The sequence below is a fragment of the Hydra vulgaris genome, chromosome 15 (genome assembly GCF_038396675.1).
Source record: "Hydra vulgaris chromosome 15, alternate assembly HydraT2T_AEP".
NCBI classification, from domain to species: Eukaryota; Metazoa; Cnidaria; class Hydrozoa; order Anthoathecata; family Hydridae; genus Hydra; species Hydra vulgaris.
This window is the reverse complement of record NC_088934.1, coordinates 42,162,175-42,183,426: the sequence shown is the minus strand read 5'-3', so window position 1 is coordinate 42,183,426 and position 21,252 is coordinate 42,162,175. Positions and strand designations below refer to the sequence as shown.

At 26.6% G+C, this 21,252-nt stretch overlaps 1 protein-coding gene across 1 annotated transcript in view; it reads left to right on the top strand.

Annotated features, from left to right (window-relative positions):
- LOC100204511 (vam6/Vps39-like protein) overlaps window positions 1-21,252 on the top strand; it is a 49,107-nt gene that overhangs the window by 25,744 nt on the left and 2,111 nt on the right. Inside the window, exons 3-4 of the mRNA XM_065820229.1 lie at window positions 10,622-10,941; window positions 11,957-12,009. Coding sequence (XP_065676301.1) covers window positions 10,622-10,941; window positions 11,957-12,009 — 373 coding nt within the window. The remainder of the gene's footprint in view (window positions 1-10,621; window positions 10,942-11,956; window positions 12,010-21,252) is intronic.

The following is a 21,252-nucleotide window of genomic DNA, read 5'->3' as shown; positions in this document are numbered from 1 at the left end:
CCAAAAGTTACTAGGAACAAAGGAGAGTTTTGGCCTTCAAGGATGACTTTAATACTGCGGTTAGAAAGAAATTATTTAATAATTTCAAAAATTTTCCCAGATACACTATATAAAGCAAGCTTAAGGAGAAGATCAGTATGGATCAAGAAGGAGAAGAGCAACAGCCCTTGCTGGTTACGACTACTCCAGTTTTTACACAAAGTTTTAGATTGCTCAGAATTTGTTTTTCTAATGATGACCTTTATCTTTTAAAACACACTTATTTATTTAAAACTGCTAAGCCAGGCTTGGACAGGAATGGCATGCAATTGAACCCTATTGTGTTTTATTTATTATGTTTTAATGATTTAAACATCTAAATAGTTGTTTCATTTAAACATTTCAGAAATGTGCTGAAAAAAAAATGCTTATCTAAACTAAACTGATAGTTTTCAAATCATCTCCTGCCAAAATGCAATCTTGCATACTTTTTAATCAGTAAAGTTGCATTATTTTATTGTAACTCTTTCTTCTCGCTCAAATAGTTCGTTATTGTCTACTTAATTTCCTTACCTATTGTACCTATTATCTACTTAATTTCCTTAAACATCAAAACTTTAGAATTCTTTTCTATCTTCATTTTTTTCTTTCTCATTAAATAAACATAAGTCAATTTTTTATTGGTTTCTTTCTTTCCCATTAAGTCTAAATTTTACCACAAAAATTATCAGAAATAAAAAAACAACAAAAGACTTTTTGGGTCTCAAAAGTAATTATTTAGTTGAAGATTTATAAAGTAAAAATTGATTTAATTAAACTCTTGTATTTTTTTTATGTTATCAGAAATATAATTTTTATTACTTTTAATTTTAAAGTAAAATCTGTTATAGACCTCTTAAAAATGCATTTATACCTTTTAATATGTTTTTTTAATATGCCCACTGGAACTATTGCAGATTAGGTCTGCTTTTTACAAATATATTTTGCTTTTTTCAATGCTGTAGTGGTGTAGTAGTAAAGCGCTTGCTTCATAAGCAAGAGGTTCCGAGTTCGATCCCCACCTCGTCCCTGGTAATACCGCGCTCAACTTGTTTCTCCGCGCAGTGGCCTTGTTTGTCAAGGTTCGTGATTAGAAGTTATAGTGTTGAGAGAGGGTTATAACCACTATTAAGTAGCCTCCTCATCTGTAGTGGCCTTCTCGGCCTTGAGGAGGTGAATAACAAAAAAATTTATAAAATGTTGACTTTTACAAACACTTTTCCAGACAAGAAATAAAAATTAAAAATTATGATGAAAAAGACAAATTTTTCTGTAGTAAATGTCTTTTATACATTGATACTCCCTACCCAAAATCAAACCCTCAGTTGATGTGTGTGTATTAAAGCGCCCACAGATGACTATATCAGTATGATGTCATCAGTGATCATTAAATGTGAAAAAGCTGCTAGCAAGTTTTTTATATATTTCTTATTTGTGTTTATATTGATTGTATGACATCACAATGCTAATCAATTAATACATGAACATAAACAAAGTATGAACCAGTTTTACTTGTATTCTTTTGTATGTGACAGTTGTGGACATGTGACTGTGACATGTTTCTGTGGGTTTATGTGGCAGTTGTGGACATGTTTCTGTGGGTTTAAGTGACAGTTGTGGACATGTTTCTGTAGGTTTATGCACTATATTTATTTTTTTTTGCTTTTTTATGCCACACAATTATTTGCTGTGTTTATATAATAAATTAGACCGTTTTCATTATTGGTTGAAGAGACAAACTTTCACCTTGAAAAAAAGCTTAAATAAAGACCTTTTATTAATGTTAAAATATTTTCAAACATATGACTAAGATTTCTGGAGGTTCTGAAGTTAGTATATCACAAATAAAAAAGAAAATCTAGTAAACATGAATTGAAAGAAAAGATACAGCAGAAAGCCTATTTTAAATACTTTATTATTTGATTCCAAAGCTCAGAGATTTCTGGTTTCTGAATAGGAGTAGCATGTATTTTTATGCTAGATTGAGCTCCCTGCCACGCAGCACAAATATCCCACTGTTGGAATAGCTACGTGGTATGAATGAAAATGGTATGCAAAATTTAGGAAATACCATAAATTAGAAACCAAAAAATCAAAAACTGAAATTATTTATTTTGGGAGCAACCAGAGTGGTTAAGGAAAAGTTGCTCATGATTAGCATGTAAAATAAGAAATTTTTTGGGTGGTCGATAAATTTTATTTTTTTGTGTGTTTAAACTTTTATCATAGTAATAGTTCTTCATGAACTTGATTGAAACAAAAATACACTAATTGCTTTATACGTAGATATTTTCTACTCAAAATCAGTATTTCAGACTGAAAAACTTTTATCAATAATTTTTTTATATATTATGCTACTATATATATCATAATGCTAAAAACCAAGATTAACTCAAAATTTTATTTTTGCGCATTTTGCAGACGGGTTCATATATTCTATTTATAGACACCTAATCATAAAGTTGATATAATACTATATATCTTGGAAACTAATAAACTTTAAAAATTAATGTGAATATAATTATATACCTATTGTATAAGTGCTGTTCTTGGTTCTGCTCTAGATGTTGTTAATGCCATTACTACGTCATCGTATTTTGGGCCAAAAATAAGTACATTTACCTTTTATTATGCACATAGCATAGTAATAGTTAAATATTGAATTTAACTTCTTTTATGATATTTGTTCTTGGTTCTACACCTGGAACAGGTTCTATATCGACTGGTGACTAATTAAAATAAATAGACCACAGAAAAAATAAGTCAAATTAAATTTATGTATAATTCCATTTGCTTTTAATTCACATGTTCTTGAATTTGTGTTATTGTTTTTCAAGTTTAATGTCTACGATTTTCCACTTCGTTTGCCTTTTGCTATGCCATTTGCTTGTTTAAATTTTTTTTAATTTAAGCAACTTTTTACAGTTTTTTATAAAAGTAAACAGTTACATCATTGCAAATAAATTGTCTAGAAACAGTTAAAATAGTTAAATGTTATTAATATAGTAAACAAAACTTATTTATTACAAAATATATGCATATATATATATATATATATATATATATATATATATATATATATATATATATATATATATATATATATATATATATATATTAACTTTGTTATTATAAATTAAGTTTCTTTATTACCTGTTGCATAGTTTTAAAAAGTGAGGAAGAAGAATAAAAAACTCATACTATATTTAAAAAAAATTAAAATTAAATTAAAAATATGAAAGGCACTTATGTCATGCACAAGTAACTAAATCTTCTAGGTGTAGAGATACATAAATCTTTTGGGATTACTAAGACTCTTAAAGAAGGAGACAAAAGAAATCTCAAGCAGTGATAATCCTAGAGTTAATTAGGAGATTTTTTTTTTATGCTTGTGTTCACCTAATTAAGTTTTACTGGAAGCTCCCTGCCCCACCCCACCTGGAGGAGAGGGTTAGTAATATTTTCAATATGTTCTAGACTTTAAATAATATTTTATTTAATACTTTACATTTTTTTAATTTATAAAATTCCTTATCATTTTTTCAATAGTCTTATCATCATGTCAAAAAAGCTTAATACAAGCCTTACTTATCTTTTAATACCTCACTTATCATTCATACCTGTTTTGATGCCAGGTTAAACATTTTAATTGGATTAAGTATTAAGACTTTATATTTACTAAATTAGTTTAGTAAATATAAAGTCTTAACACTTAATCCAATTAAAATGTTTAACCTGGCATAAATATTATCTACTGCAAAAGTTATTTCAGAAAGTATATTACAATGATTATGTGGGAGTTTTCAATCTAAAGTATTTGCAGTTTTATTCACATTGCTTAACTTTATATTTGATTGGATCAGATATATATATATATATATATATATATATATATATATATATATATATATATATATATATATATATATATATATATATATATATATATATATATATATCTGATCAAACTTATTTATTTCTAATTTGAATTATTGTTGAATAAGTTAATACTTTTTTTTGCTTTTATAACTTTCTAGATAATTTTTGCTTTCACTTTTTTCCTCATTTTTCGGACAACCTCGCCACAGTTTTTTAAATGTAGAAATTTATAGTTTTAAAGTATTTTATACCTCAGTAACTTGCGAGGTCCTCATTTAGTAGCAGGGTTGCTAAAATAGTTTCCTTTTAAAAAATGGTAACTGACTAGTTTTATAACCCGAAAAAAAACTAGTGCTACCATTTAACACTAGTAGGGGAAAGTTGTCTTAATTGGAACACTTAAAGAATAAATATATATTAACCAAGGATGACTTAACAAGGAAAACATTTATGATTAGATTAATACAAACAGACAACCCACTATACTTTTAACCATAATTTGACTTAATTGATTGCATTGCTATTGCAAATAAATATGCTTTTGCAAAGATACCATTTTGCTCCAATCAAGTTAACTGGTTCTTTTGTTTGATTCCTTAATCAGAACAGGTTGTTTTAAAAAAAACTTGATAAAATCAACAACAAATGATTTAAAATGATTTTTATCTTTACCGTGAAAACTTAAACAGTTAATTCAAAACTTATAATAGGATTAATATTACCCTGACAAATTGTCTGCAAACAAAAAATTGTATAAAAGCTTCAACTGTTTTAATGTTCTCTTAATTTATTGATTAAAATCATGAAAAAAAGTATTATTTTTAAGGTTTATGGTTGTTAATAAGTATTTTTAAGTTGCTCTTGAACTATTTCCAACTCTTTGATTTTATTACTGATTAAGTAAGGAAAACTTTAAAGTTCTAATTAAGGAGTTTTTAGACTATTTTGTTATATCACTGCAACATCATGCTTGCAGCAACTTATAAGTTAAGTTTATATTGTTATTTTCATTTTAAATCCCATCAATTTAAACACAAAAAATCATATAACCTAAAGCAGTATAGTTTACCCAGTGCAATCAATGTGGTGTGAATACAAAATTAGATTACTGAAAAAAATGACGCAAAGAAACCTTAAATGTTTTTTTAATAACTATAAAAGTCAAAACGTAGAATTTAAACTATCTAGTAATCTAAAGTTTTGAAGTGATTCTTATCAAAGTTCTAATAACTAGTAATTTATAGTCGACAGAAATCTGGGTGTACAGAGTCCTAGATATAGCAAAATATTCAATTGCTCAAGTAATTATATCAGAAGATTAGGTAAATTTGTCAACTTTCTTTTGAGACATAAATATTTGGTCTATATGTTTGAGTAATACAATTTTTTTATAGCTAATACCTTAATTTTTTAATTAAAGTATGATCTCATCAAAGACCCACCAATACTTACAACATTATGATACCTTACTTGATAGAAGAATGGGAATACTGCAAGATGATCTAAGGGGAAACAAAGCTAATGTTAACTTCCTATTAATGACAGCTAAAAACTTTGAAATAACATATACAAATTCTTTTGACTGAATGTAAACATTATAATCATTATTATGTTAGTTAGCATTAGTAGCATTTTACTAAAAAAAATGCAAATCATAGCCATAATTCATAATTTTTCAAAAAAAAAAATGCAAGTGTTCTTATTAAGGCGCTGTTCCAATTATGGTAACTCTTCCCTACCATTCAATTCAAATCTTTTTCATTTTAATTAAATTTTTTTTAAGTTTATAAATAAATTGCAAAACATAAAACAAATTGAAGATGTTCAGCTTTTTACTTTTTTATTCAAATCTTTACATATAAGAATATATATCTAACAATGAAGCCCAACAGCTGGGAATCTTGATTAGCAAAACCTGAATTACAGAAATTATGACTAATTTCAGTAATTTAAGTTTTGTTAATTATGCATTAACCACTAATTATACTAATTATGAAATATATATTTATATCAGGTCTTTTTTCAAGTGTAAAATGTTGTGCATTCATGTATGTGTTAATCCATTTAACTTAAGCAGTCATTTCAGTCGAGCTTCTTATCATTTTTTAATATTTAAGCATAAAGATATCGTTTAAGCAGCAGGATAAAAGAAGTAATTAACTTTATAAAAACTACTCATGAAGTTTGAATGACGATTAATTTTATTTTTATTAACCTATATTTTTCGTCAAAAATGTTCAGCAAAAAAAAAAATAATAATTTTTTCGTTTTGTTTCTTTTTTTTTTTTAAATAAAAAAATATTAGCTAAAAAGTAGCGCCAGTTTTGATATTTTAATTTTTTATTGTTGTCTGTTTTGTTATAATGATTAATTTTTAAAAAAAAAAACTTAAAAACTACACTGCGACCATTTTCTATAGACGCATGTAGAATTTAGCGGATTTATAGTGTTACAGTGGTAATAAAATTGTTCTAATGGTACTTTTGAATAAGTGTATGTAAGAAAACAATGATCCATTATGCATCTGATCATTAATTGTCTTGATTGTATTAAAATAATTAAATTTTTAATATTCACGTGGCAATTTTCTATAGACGCTCTAAAGTTTTTGAGAGTTTTGACGAGCAATTTTCTATAGACGCACTAAAGTTTTTATGAGTTTTGTCGCAAATTTCTTATATTCTGTAGTATTTTTTATTTTGTGAGTCGAAATTAGGTTGAACTTAACCAAATGCCGAAAGAAAGGCTTATCATCGAGAAAAAGTTCTAAATCAAGAAATTGCTAGAAGATTGAAGAGATCAGATCACGTTATCAGTAATTTCTTGAAAAATCCATCAGATTATGCAACAATCAAGGGGAAACCAAAGAAATCTAGGGTTTCGGACCGTGAAAAATGCAGATTTGTTCGACTCGCATCAAATTCATCAAAAAGTTTGAAAACAATTAAGTCAGATTTGGGTTTAAATATTTGCAAGGAGACGATGAGGAAAGTTCTTAAAGACATCCCACACATTGTACGATCAAAAATAAATAAAGCACCAAATTTGAAGCTCGTTCACAAACAGAAACAGATGGAATTCGCCTGCGAAAACATGGCACACGATTGGGAACAAGTATGAAATTTTAGATTAAATTCTCATGAATACGTAAGATATTTAAATAACTGAATATTTTTGTTTTCAATACCAGGTGATTTTTTTGGACGAGAAAAAGTTTAATCTTGATGGGCCTGATGGTTTTAGTGGCTACTGGCATGATTTGAGGAAAGAACCCAAATATTTTTCGACAAGGAATTTCGATTGTGGATCTTTGATGGTAATACTATAGGTTTCGTCAGCGCAAAACTATTAAAAGCAAGCCTCGCTCTGGAAGACCTAAAGTTACAACTGAAAAGGCTGATAGATTATTAGTAAAGTTTTGCAAGAATAATCCTCGCATGACTGCTGTCGAACTTAATTCAATTATGCATCAGTTTCATGGCACAAACTGTAGCGTTGATGCAACTAAACGTCGATTACGACAAAATAATCTGTATGGTCGCCGTCCAGTTAAGAAACCTCTTATATCTGCGAGAAATTTAAGAACCAGAATAAAATTTGCGAGAGATCATCTCAGTTGGACAGTTAATGATTGGTCAAAAGTCCTTTTCTCTGATGAATTAAAGTTTGTGCTATTCAGTAGTGACAGAATTAGATCCAATAAGAGACAGATTCAATCCAAAATATCAGTTACCTACTGTTAAACATGGAGGAGGAAATGTTATGGTTTGGGGGTGTTTTAGTCGTGACAACCTGTGTCCCATTCATCACATAGACGGTATTATGGACCAAAGAGTTTACTTTGACATAATGAAGAACATTATGCTACCCCATGCAAAGGACAAAATCAATCGCAATTGGATCTTTTAACAAGATAATGAGGCAAAGCATTGTGCCAGATCTGTTAGGGAATAATTTTAATCAAAAAAAGTCAACATTCTTGAATGGTCTTCACAGAGCCCAGATCTCAATCCCATTGAGCATCTTTGGGAGTACATTGACAGGCAATTTGTTGGTAGAATACCAACCAACAAAGACAATTTATTTGGTTTCATTAAAGAATTTTGGTATAATATTCCTCTGGATGTTCTCATTAATTTAGTTGATTCGATGCCTCGTCGCTGTGATGCTTTTTTATTGGCAAATGGATATGCCACCAAATACTAACTTTTTTATTGAAACTATTTTATTAAAAAATTGTAAATTCTGAAAGTTTTTGTAAATATTTCAGCTTTATAGAAATAAATAATAATCCAAATTCAGCTGTTTCTAAAGTTTTGCACGGATGCCTTTTTAAAAAGCAATAAAAATTAATTGACCGGTGAGTTTTAAAAATCTTGTTAAATGGATTTTGAATTGTTATAATATAAAATACATTTGGTAAAAATTTCAGGTTACTTGAGAAAGTTTGTGAAAAGTTAAAAACTAAAAAAAGTAAGTGTTTCTAAACTTTTGCACGCTACTGTATATATATATCTATATATATATATATATATATGTCCCATTATATATTATTTATTTTACTTTTTTGTCGTGAAAAATTTTAATAATATTAAATAATATATTAATAGAAACTATGAATGCGTATTTAGATAAGCACTCTGGAGTGCTGCTAGATCCACTGAGGATTTGGCATGAGGCAGCAATCATATCTTTAATTATTTTTCATTTTTTCTCCATTTTCTGAAAACACTGTATGCTATAATGATTTTTTCTATTATATATATATATATATATATATATATATATATATATATATATATATATATATATATATATATATATATATATATATATATATATATATATATATGTATGTATGTATATATATATATATATATATATATATGTACACACACACACACTATAATAAATAAACAGCTACCATATATATAGGTACTTAGCTCCAATGTTTTGTAAAGCACTTTAAATCACCTACTCGGTTGATATCGTTCAATGCACCTAGCATGTTTTTATATGATTTATTCATGAATAGTTGTTTGCTGAACCAAATTTTTTTTGAAGGGTTTGCAATAAAGATTACGTTTTAGGTCCACACTTTCATAATGGTATAAGAATGTAGATAGTCAGAGCATTGATGCTCTAAAGCTCCATCTTGCACTGTGCAATAATGGTGGCTTATGCCTCCTAATTTTACAAATTTATATTCTAAGCCTAGATTTGTTGATTTATAATTTAAAAAGTGTTCCAAAACATGTTTTCAGATTAAATATAGAACAAATTTTCTTCAATTCACTATGATAGCATTCTTATATTATAAAATTAATTTAACAACTTTGATAAAAACAAAATTCAATCTATTATATATTTAAGTTAATTAACAACTGATTCTACAACACTTTCATAATGTGCTTTATTTGACAGCAAAATACAGTGTTATAAGGAAGTAAAAAGGTAAAAAGTTATTGAGCAATTGTTTGTTTTTAGTAAAACATTTTGAGAATTAAAAAATTTAATACAATAACAATATTAATCTAATTAATTAGCAGATTTAATTATGCTAATTAATTAGATTAATTAGCATTATTAGCAGGTTTAACTATATATATACAGTAAACTCCAGGTTATTCGAACCACTTAGGGGAATTAGAATTTACTCCAAACAACCAAAGTTATTTTGAATAACTAAACATTTTCTTTAAACAGACCTTTTTCAAATTATTATCAAATTTTAACAGAAAAAAGGAGTAAAAAAGAAGAAAAACTTTGGAATAAAATGCTGTTTAAGTCTTTACCTTCTAAATAAGCTGCTTTAAATCTTTACCTTCTAAAAAACAAATTAAAAATAAAAAAATAAAATCTTTACAATTTCTCAACAAAATTTATCAACGAAATCATGCTTTCCAAAACTATTGTCTCTTAGCTCCAAATTGACTGGCTCTTTTTGATTATGTCTTCTTAATGCTTAATCCAGTAAGTTAAAGTGTTTTGAGGAACACTAAACTTTTAGGCCACATTCTTTTTACTTTGACCTTTTTCCGTGCTTTAAAAACATTAATCAATTAATCAATTAATTTGACATTTTCGCTTTTTACTAAAAAATTTGCAAGAAACAAAGAGAGTTTATTAAAAAAGGGTGGTCGATTGCGTCTGACAACCCCCACAGTACAGGCATGGTTCTGCCTTCTTTCGTGTAGACGCCATGTTAAGATTTTCATTGCACTACGTTTAATGTGTTCAATTTTTTTATATTTTGATAACATTATTTTTTTTACAAATATACATACAAATATTTTGATTTCATTCGATTAAGTTATATTTCAAAATGTAATGCAATAGTATCTTGAGCTGAAAGAAAACTTTGAATAACTGATGGGGTGTTTGAAAAGGGGTGCAAAAAATTATTTCGAATAAACAAAATTTCAAATAACTGCTGGTTTGAATAACTGATGGATATTTTCATGAGTTTGGTAAGGAAAATTCACGGGGAATGAAAATTGCTTTGAATAAGTGGGAAATTCAAAGAAGTGCCAGTTCGAGCAACCAGGAGTTTACTGTAGCTATCATTTTTTAATTTAAACATACAAGTTTATGTCTTCGAATGTTAAAACAATGTTAAAAAATACATCAATCATGTGAAAAAGTATAGAGTAGGCTGACAAAAAATTTATTTTCTTAATCTTTTGTTTGCTTTTACTGTCATTTTCTTTTACTTTTTTTTTAGACTGTGTCCAGTTGATGTTAATAAACAAATTGACCAGTTAATTGAAGAAAAAGAATATGAAATGGCACTCACGCTTACTGAGCTCATGGATGAAGTTAGTGATAAAAAAAAAAATAAAATAAAACAAATAAAAAAGTTGCTTGGTTTTTCACAGTTCTGTCAAAGGCGGTTTGAAGAAGCTATAAAACTATTTAACAGCATTGACGAAGATCCATCGTTTGTAATTGGATTGTTTCCAAATTTGCTACCTAAAGAGTTTCACAAAAGCATAAAATATCCGTCAACACTTCCAAATTTCAGTGATGGAGATATAGAAAAAGGTGAACTAATTTTTTTAAATAAGCAAAACAAATATAATGCTATAAAATATAAAACATAAAAAAAAATGTTTTGCTTACAAAGCACAATTTTATAATGAGAGAAATTTGAAAATCTATTATGCTTAAAGAATTACATCAGATCGTTATAAGGTTTGTACAGAGCTTAGATATATTCCCTATTCCCTAACTATTTTTATTTATTTCCTAACTATTAGTCATTCCCTAACAGATTTTCCATGAAAACCTTTAATATTCAGGGAATTTTTTAGATATCAGATACTCAGGAAAAAATAAAGGCAATTTTTGAAGCAGAGATGTTATGTATAATCTTTTGAAGTACATAAGGCTATTTGATTTTTTTATTTTTTATTTTTGTTTTTAGATTTTTCTTTCTGATTTTTGCCTATTGATTTGTAGTTTGTGTCTTTAAGTTATGCTGCTGCTTCGGTTTAGGTTTCTGATTTATGTCAGTCAGTGAATTAATTTAGTTTGTGATCTATTAATGTATGTTGATGTGTATAAAATATATATATATTTGAAAACCTTTTGATTTTTGTCCCAAAATGTTCTTCTACTTTAAAATATTTGAGTGACCACCCTGTTTCACCTTTTTAAGTGGCTGCCCTGTTTTACCTTCTTAAGTGGCCACTCTATTTCAGCTTCTAGAGTGGCCAACCTCTTTCAGCTTCTTGAGTTGCCAACCTCCTTCAGCTTTTTGAGTGGCCACCTTTTTTCAACTTCTATTTAAACAGCACCTGTTTAAACCTTTACAACTTCAGTAGTTGTATCATCTCTAGCAGAGACTAGTTAATGCTAAATTAAAAGCTTTATGTTATTTCTTTATTTATCAAATTGTTTATACTTATATAAATATGTTAATTGTCTAAACTTTTAAATTTGATGACTTTTAACTTATTAAATAAGATAGAAATATAATGTAAGAAATAATAATAAAGAATTGTAACTTCTAGTAAATTTTTGTTTAAAAGGTTAAAATTTTACTTTTTTTTAAAAGGTTTGAAAGTCCTGATAGATTATTTAACTGAAATAAGGCGTAATGCAAAACAGGTAATATTTTTTGATATTGAAGTGTGTATTTAATTATTTATTTTTAATATTGTAGTGTGTATTTAATTATTTATTTTTAATATTGTAGTGTGTATTTAATTATTTATTTTTAATATTGTAGTGTGTATTTAATTATTTATTTTTTATACTGTTATACTTTTTATAAATTTTAGATACATGTCAAATTTAAGAAAATTCAAATCTGGCAGTTTATAATTTTTTATTTTTATTTTTTGATTTAATTTAAAAAATTTTAATTTTTTTAATTAAATCAAAAAAATTGAATTTGTCTACCAAGTGCTTCTGTTCTTTTTTTGTTAATTCATGTAACAGTAGTTTTTTCTGTTAAAGAAAAGATTGATTCTTTGTAACAACTCTAAATTATTCAGGGCAACATCTTAAAAAAAAACATGTTATATCAGCATTTTTGTAATTAAACTTGCCCCATTATAATGAGGTTCAATTTTCAAAATATTTTTTTTTTTAATTTTTTTATAGAACTCCTTGCCTGAAAATATGTAGGTGTACATATTTTTAGCTTTCCATTGCAAACGGAACATAACCATTATTTTAAATGACAGATTTTTGTTGGTTCAAGGCAAAGTTAAACTAATTATATCTCTGTGATCAGTTGTAATTAGATGATTAAATTTTAGGGATGTTTAAAACTTATCAAAATTTTTGAGTGGTGTAAAAATCACCAAAATCTAAGGCTTAGGGTTGCATGCCTTAGATGTTTTTACATAAAATCACCCAAATGTGTTAATGCATTACTACCATGTACCATCAATTCTGAAAGCTTCCAAAATATGCAGTGAACAAATTAGAGAAAGGCTTTCTCTATTTTGCAGCCACATCATATAAGTTCACTGCACATTTTTGAAGCTTCCAGGATCATTGGTACACAGTAACAATCTTTTTGCACAAATATTACCTGATAAACAGAGATATGCAATTTCAAACCATCTTATATAGGGGGGTATCCGGTAAATATTCTTTTTTTTATTACTTTTGCATTTTATTCATTATTTACAGCAAGAACTTGTAGGATCATAGCACATAGGACCATTTGCAAATCTTTCAACTAAATGAAAATTGCTGATGATATCTTCCTACAAGGAACAACTGTAAATCTTCTGTTGTAAACATTTCTGTTTTGGTGAACTAGAGGTAAACTCTGTTCTTTCAGAATAAGTCAAAAGAAGATGAAAAATTATTTTTATTTTCATGAACTGAAATATTTTCTGACTATTTATAATATATTTATATAACAATAATATATAACAATATATATAATATATAACAATAAGTTTGATCAATAACTACAACATCAGTATCTACAGTTCTGACTTTGGCTTTTTTAAGTCCACTATTTACAGCAGCATCATACATATGAAGAAACATGTGTGAAGAATATCTTGCTGCAAGATATTAGCTGCTGTAGATGATATGAAAATTCGTCTTTATAATTCTTTTCATAATAAATCTTCAAAACATTTGCAACCATTTTGTCAAATGTAAAAATTTCTTATCAGTAAACTTCCTTAGATTTTTTACAATCATTTTTTTCTTTTAATTTTTTTTTCTAACAACCTTTATTTTTGTTCTACGGATTCTTTCAGAATTGTTTCCGCCAAGTTCACTGACCCTTTTCTGGTATAGCTCAGCAAAGTAACTAACTTGTAACTTTTAATTTTAAAAAAAACAGGAATTTTTTTATCCTTCGTATCATATAGTGTTTAGTTCTGCAAGCTCCTGAACATTGTTTTATTTGTCAGAATGATATTTTATCTCTTTTTTATTAGATCTTCTGTAGACAACAGACAAGTGATATCTAGCATCTTGGGCAAGAGCACGAAGCTTACATAACAAAGTGCTATCTTCAAGGATTGTGGCACATTTTCTAATACATTTTTCCAATTCAAATGTTGAAACCTGATGAAGTGCCCCATCAAAGCTTTTATAGGAAAAATATTTCAAAATGGTTTCACAAACTATTTTTAAAGGAGCACTTTTACTTAGTAGGTGATTCATTAAAAGAAAAAAAATGCTCAACACCATCATCTTCTTGTACTCTAATTGCTAAAGTAGTAAAAGTCGTTCAGCCTTTTTAATTTTATAACACTTAATTTATTATTACACAACTTATGAAGTTCTGCATTATGCTGAATAAAATTATCCATTAAAAGATTTTCATCTACACTACCAATTAATATTTTAATTAGTGTCTTGCTCAGTCTTTCAAAGTTTGCTATCTTTATAGCAACCTTTTCATATGTAGCTCTAGAATTGTGGTTTTTCCTTTAACATTCCCTGCACAAATTAAACTCTCTGTGGTTTTCCTCTGAAAATAGAAACACAAGTTCCAGTCGATTGACAAAAATCATGCTATAGTTTTCTATTTTAAATTATATGATCTATAAAAAATTTTCATTCTGTATTTAAATTTTATATAAAACTTATCTAAATTGCATACAAAATGATGACATTAAAAAAAAATTTGCTTTTATTTCTTCTGTTTCTTCCAAGATTTTTTAAACAACAGTCTATAATATTATTATTATGTAATATTCTGTATTCTATATTATTACTATTACGTATTATTCATGAATTTTGAATGTACTCAAGATAATTTTGTAACAAATAAAAGCAATAAAATTAATTCATACCAACTATGACCTGCCCCATGGAATTGATCAAACAATCATGTTAAAAAAGGAAAACTCTTTTCTTCTTTCAAATGTGTAGAAAAGAAGTTATTATGAATGTATAGTATGTATAAATTTTGAATAAGAAAAAGTTTTTAATTATATACTCAATAAATGCATCAAGAACTCTACTCATAAAAAAAATTCTGTTTATGAAAAATATTAAAAGCTGTGATACAGAAAATTTTTTGATTTTTATCTGGCAACTTTTGATATTTTTCCATAAAATATGAGAAATATCTTTCAATTTAAATTCTTAAGAGATAAGTAAAATCTTGTGGAGGAGTGATTGCAAACAATCTCTACTTTGATCTATTAGGTGTACCCATAAGTATACAATTATTTTTGGTGTGGAATGTTTACTTTAGTCTCAGAGCTTAAATGTGTATAGACCTGTTTTATTGTGCAACAATACATTGGCAGACAATTAACTGAAGAGCATTTATTTCATTGCATGCTGTTTTATTCTCAATCAGGTATTATTGCAACCGTTGCGACAACCACAAAAATTGTGATGTGTATGGAGACTTAAATAAGTACCAACGTTGGTTTACAAAGTTTTTCAATTGTGCTTTTAACTTTACCAATAGCAATTAAAGTTAACGCTAGGTAGGGTTTAATAATGGGGCTTAAAAAACGCTAGTGTAAACAAATCCCAAACTGAGTATCCAGGAAATAGCAAACACTCTTCAGATCACTTGGTCAAGAGTTCAAAGACATCTTCACGAAATCGGGAAGACAGTTTGACCAAATCGACCAACATTCAGCAAGGTTAAAGAAAAAATGCTGCAGCTTAACTGGGAAGTTTTATTACATCCTCCGTATTCCCCAGACATAGCATTATTTAAATTTTATTTATTCTGGTCCATAGAACACTATCTAAAGCATAAAAAATTTTAAAATGATGAGGTTTGAACTCACATAACAGCATTTTTTTTTTTCTAAAGGGTAAGGAATTTTATTAAAAGGGTATTAAAAGTCACCAACAAAATGGCAAAAAGTCCTAGATAGCATAGATAAATTATTTTTTGTTGTTGCAACTTAAATAGTTAATTACTTTATGTAATATATATGTATATATATGTATGTGTATATATATATATATATATATATATATATATATATATATATATATATATATATATATATATATATATGAATATTGGTGCTTCTAATATAAATAATCTATGATATGACATGATATTATAAGTTTTTATTAAAAAAAAAAATTTTTAAACACATGCGATATTTCTAATTACACAAAATGCATTTATATTTCCGGATGGCAGGGTGACCACAGTCCTGGAATGTCCTGGATTTTTACAAGTGCTCTGGAATGTCCTGGAAATTAAGAATTTTTTCAAAAAATATTCGGAAATGTCCTGGAATTTTTATTTTTTAATCAAATTTAAAAATGTATCATTAAATTATTTTTTTATACTATGTAAAAAATTTATGATAATAACATTTTTAACATCTAGATAGAATTTATTATTTATTTAAAAGGTCTTTAATTTTTATAAGTAATTATTTTTTTATTATTTACTTATATTTTATAAAGATGACTTAAGATAAACTTAAAATTTATGTGTGTGGTTTATTCAAAATATAAATATGATATATAAATATAAATATGATATATAAATATAAATATGATGTATAAATATATAGTTTAAGTGTTTCTACTACAAATTATACAAACAGTTTTTCGCTCTTCACCTTGCATAAAACAGCTTTTAGCTGTTTTATGCAAGGTGAAGAGCAAAAAACTTATTATTATCTGGTAAAATCAAACCTCAGTTTTCTACTGAGGTTTGATTTTACCAGATAATATTTAGAAATGTAGGCCTTTGATATGACAAAAAAAATCATTCTTTGTAGTTTTATTACCATTTTATTGGATAAAAATTTAAGCATTTTTGTATTTTATATGTGCCCTATTCATAATGGTTATATGTATAATTATGTGTGCCCTATTCATATGTAAAATTATATGTGCCCTATTCAAGTATATATGGTTATATGTCTAAGTAAATGTGCCCTATTCATAATGGTTATATGTATATGTATATTATACATAATATATATAATGGTTACCTTATACTTGATTAAGCTTTGGTTTTTATAATTTTTAAAATTAAATTTTCATTTTATCTGTCTTTTAATTTTGTTTATTTACTTTTTGCTTGTAATTTGCATAAATACTTTCATATTAAACGAATACAAAAATTAAAATGGGCTTAAAAACTTCATGAGTATTTTTATAAAAGTTGAGTTTTTCAATCGTTTAAAACTCTTTTTTAAAAATTCTTTTCTGTAAAAGTCAATTGAACCTGTCATTTCGAAAAGGGCACAAGTTCATTTACTAAAACTTTTCAAAATCAACAAAAATATGATTTTTATTAAAATAATGTCTAGGTTGCTAAAGAAATTAAACATAGAAGTAGATAAATAAAAAATACATAATTTATATGCGTTCTGTATATAAGTTATGTATTTTTTATTTTTTATAAAAAACATAAATCATACAGAAATTTTTAATTCAAACTTATAAACTAACTGTTAAAAGTTTTGGACTTATGTCCTTTTCGAAATGACAGGTTCAATTTTAAGTTGAGCTACAGTATTCTGACTCAAGATCGAGTTCAAAAGTTTTAAAATTTAATCAATTTCGGTCAACTTAAGAAAGTATATTAATCAATTTAGTTGACAGTCAATTATTTCAAAGTTGTAAATACACTAATATTAACATAATATTTTATTATTCAATATATAAAGAAAAAATTAAAAGTTTAGATAATATTAATTTAATAGTGGGTTGCCATTTTGCTAAATGGCAACCCACACAATATTGAATTTAGGAACAATATGGTATCTAATTTGACCAACAACCATGGTAGTATTCGAAAAAAAAAGGAAAAAGGCCCAATGTTTCAATGATGTTACAAAGGCTCAGACTTGGCTGCTAGAGTTAGTCTAACTATATTTACATGACTAAAAATGAACAGACATTTTTAAAAAACCAAGCTGAAATATGATAATATACCTGAAATATATAATATAGGATTGTTTATAGATTTTTATAATTTGGATAGGAATCATGAGTATGAAAATGGCATAAAGAATAAAATCAGCTGAGCTGTCACAAAAAAATCATATTCGAGATTAGAGATGTGACGCGTTTTTTTGGTTCTTGTTTTTTTGGTTTTTTTGATCGTTTTTTTGGGGGAAAAACGCAGGGGTCCGTTTTTTTGGTTTTTTTGGGAAATATTTAAAAATTCATCATTTAAGCTACTAAATTTAACTTTAATGGCAATATTATTAAACACATTTTAATTTCAGATTTATATTGGAAAACAAAGGTTGAATTTGACTAAAATTCTTTTTCTTTTGGTATGTTTAAAGGTTTTATTGTTAATGTTTAGGTTAACACGGTTATAGCAGTCCTGTATAAAAAATTATTAGTTAACTTTATCTTCCTCTATTTAATTTTTATTGACTTTATTTTTATATATTGACACATTAAACACTTTTTATCTAAATTTATTATACTTAAATACATTTACTTAATTTTATTTAATATTTGATATATATATATATATATATATTATTATTATTATTATTATTATTATTAATTTACTGTACTTATAAGGTTTTAAGTTGCAAATAAAAAGTTATAAGCAGTTTTAAAAGCTCTTTTTAATAATCAATTATGTTCTTTATTTAATTATATTTAAATTTTAGATATTTTGCATAACATAGTAACTTTTAGTTTTAAAAATGAGTAAAGCAGGCCATACAAGAGGGAGAAATAAAACCATAGTTGCCAATTTATTTATATCCATGAAACAATTAGCAAAATGGAAAGAGTTAAACGTTCCTTTTGCTTTGACATTATGTCTAAAAACGGAACTCAAATGACTAAGCATATTGAAAAATGTTGAAAATGTCCTAAAGAAATAAAAAGTCTATATGCAAATATATTAGTTCATAGTCAAAAACAGCAAGACTCTTCTGGAGATGCTGAACCAAAAGCAAAAAATCCACAATCTGATTCTTTTGGAACATCCTCTTCTGAATCAATTTGTAGAAGTAAAACACCAAGTTCCGTGTTTGACAGCATGACAAAAACTGAAAAGGTGTGTTTTATATTTTTAAATTTTAAGATTTAATTGAAGAATTAACTGATATGGCAACTAGCTTATTAAAAGTTCATGATGCATAGATTTAAGATTTGTTTCATGATTGGCTGATGTACCAATATGACATTTTCTTTTGCAGGAACTGATTGATACACACCTAGCCAGAGCAATATATGCTACTGGATCGTCACTCCACATAAAATAGAAAATGATTTACTTAACAGACTGGTAGACTTTTAAAATATGCATATTATTTTATAAATAATTTTGATATTAAATTTATAACAAACAACACTGAAAACCATTTTAGTAAGCAGAAATAATATATCAGTAAATAGGTTTATAATACTTATATAGTACAGTATATAATATATCCTAAACTATATTGTTGGAACATTAAGCCATTCTGGTGAATATATGGCAAATGAAATAAAGAAAATTTTAGAAGAAATTAATCCTAATAAAGTTTTGGTCATTGTGACTGACAATGCTGCAAATATGAAAAATGCATGGACTCGTCTAAAAGATTGTTATCCCCATCTTCATTGCTATGGATGCATTTCACATGGTTTAAATTTACTGTTCACAGATTTTTTTAAATTGACAACTTAAAGTGTTTTGATGTCACAAGTAACTGATATTGTTAAAGAGATAAAAAATTCTCATTTATCTGTTGCAGCATTTAAAGATATACAAAAAAAATCAGCTGGTTTAGTAACATGCATTTCCTTGAAACTACCTGTGCGAACTAGGTAATACAACTAAAAGTATAAATATAATGTATATTACAAAAAAATTGAACTATGTAACTAATTTTATTATACAATCATAAAAATAGGTTTAATAAATTACTTTACTCTAAAAACTTAACAGTTAGCCCATTCTCAAAAAAGGAAGAAGAAGAAGCAAAAAAAATCTTCAAGAAAAGAAAAGATTTTTGTTTAACAGAAATTCACTTGGCTGCCAATATACTAGATCCCAAATTTCAAGGCAGAGTCTTGACTGGAGAACAAAAAGTATTTACATAATTCATATATGATTCTTAAAACCAAGTTTTACTTTTAATGCCCAAGGCTAAAATGGCTTGGGCATTAAAAGTAAAATTTTGGAAAAATTTTGAATAATATTAAATACTATTTTCAAATTTGAAAATACTATTTAAATTAATAAAATAATTGTAAAATTATTGAAAGAAAAATCTTTTTATAGATTGATGCATGTGAGGCAATACACAACATTGCTGCAAGTATGTAAGTTCATTGCCTGAAGTAAACAAAGAAATTATGATGTTTGACTTGGCTAATTACCAATCAAATGGTGGTATTTTTTCAAAACCTTTTAATTGGACTGCAGGTAGAATAACTCAACCCATAAATTGGTGGAAAGGGTTGTGTTCCTTTACTGAACTATTAAAAGTTTGTTTAGAATTCTTCAGCTACCAGCTTCAAGTGCAGTATGTGAGAGAAGTTTTAGCACTTATTCTAACATTCATAGAGCAAAAAGAAATCACTTAACGACTGAAAGGGCTGGAAAACTAGTTTTCATTTCACAAAATTTAAAACTTGAAAATGTTGAAAACACCAGTTATGAAAATGGTACAAGCATAACTACTCCTCAAATTAATAATGCAAGTGTGAATAAAGTTCCTAGCACTTCAATGCCTTGGTCAGAGTCTGAAGCAGTTAATATAGAAAGTGACAGTGACTTTGTTTATGAATCATTAGATGAGGGTAGTCTAGGGCAGGAAGACTCGAACTCAGAAAGCACACCTAATTAGAATATCTTATAGTTTAAATACATGTTAAAATTACTAAATTATTGAATTTTTTTGCTTAAATATTTATCCTTTTTTTTAATTGAGTATATACTACACTACACAGTGCTACACTACTTAGCACTAAATTAATAACGAATTAAAACTAATAAAACATTATTATTCAAAAATATTAGAATATGTAAATTAAATAAAGTTAAGGGTTTTTTTATAAGGGGTTACTGGCAATATAATTCAAAATATGTAACAAACAATGTAAAACTAAATTATTACATAATAAATATTAGGGTTGTCTATTTCTTTAAAGATTTGAAGTCTGATATAAAATAAGCATCATGTTGTATATTAGTATATTTAAATTATGAAAAATGGTTATTTTGTCATGGACAAGTATAGTTTCTGTATATAATGAGTGTAATATTTAGGATGTATAGCAATATTTAAGAAGTAAAACATGACAAATAAACATTCTCATACAATATACCTAGATTTATAACTAACTTAATACTAAACCGCCTAATAAATACACTTAATAAATTGCTCTTAAAATTTTTATTAAAACATTAACTTTAAATTGGTGTTTATACATTATATTTGTGATTATAATGATCATATACTA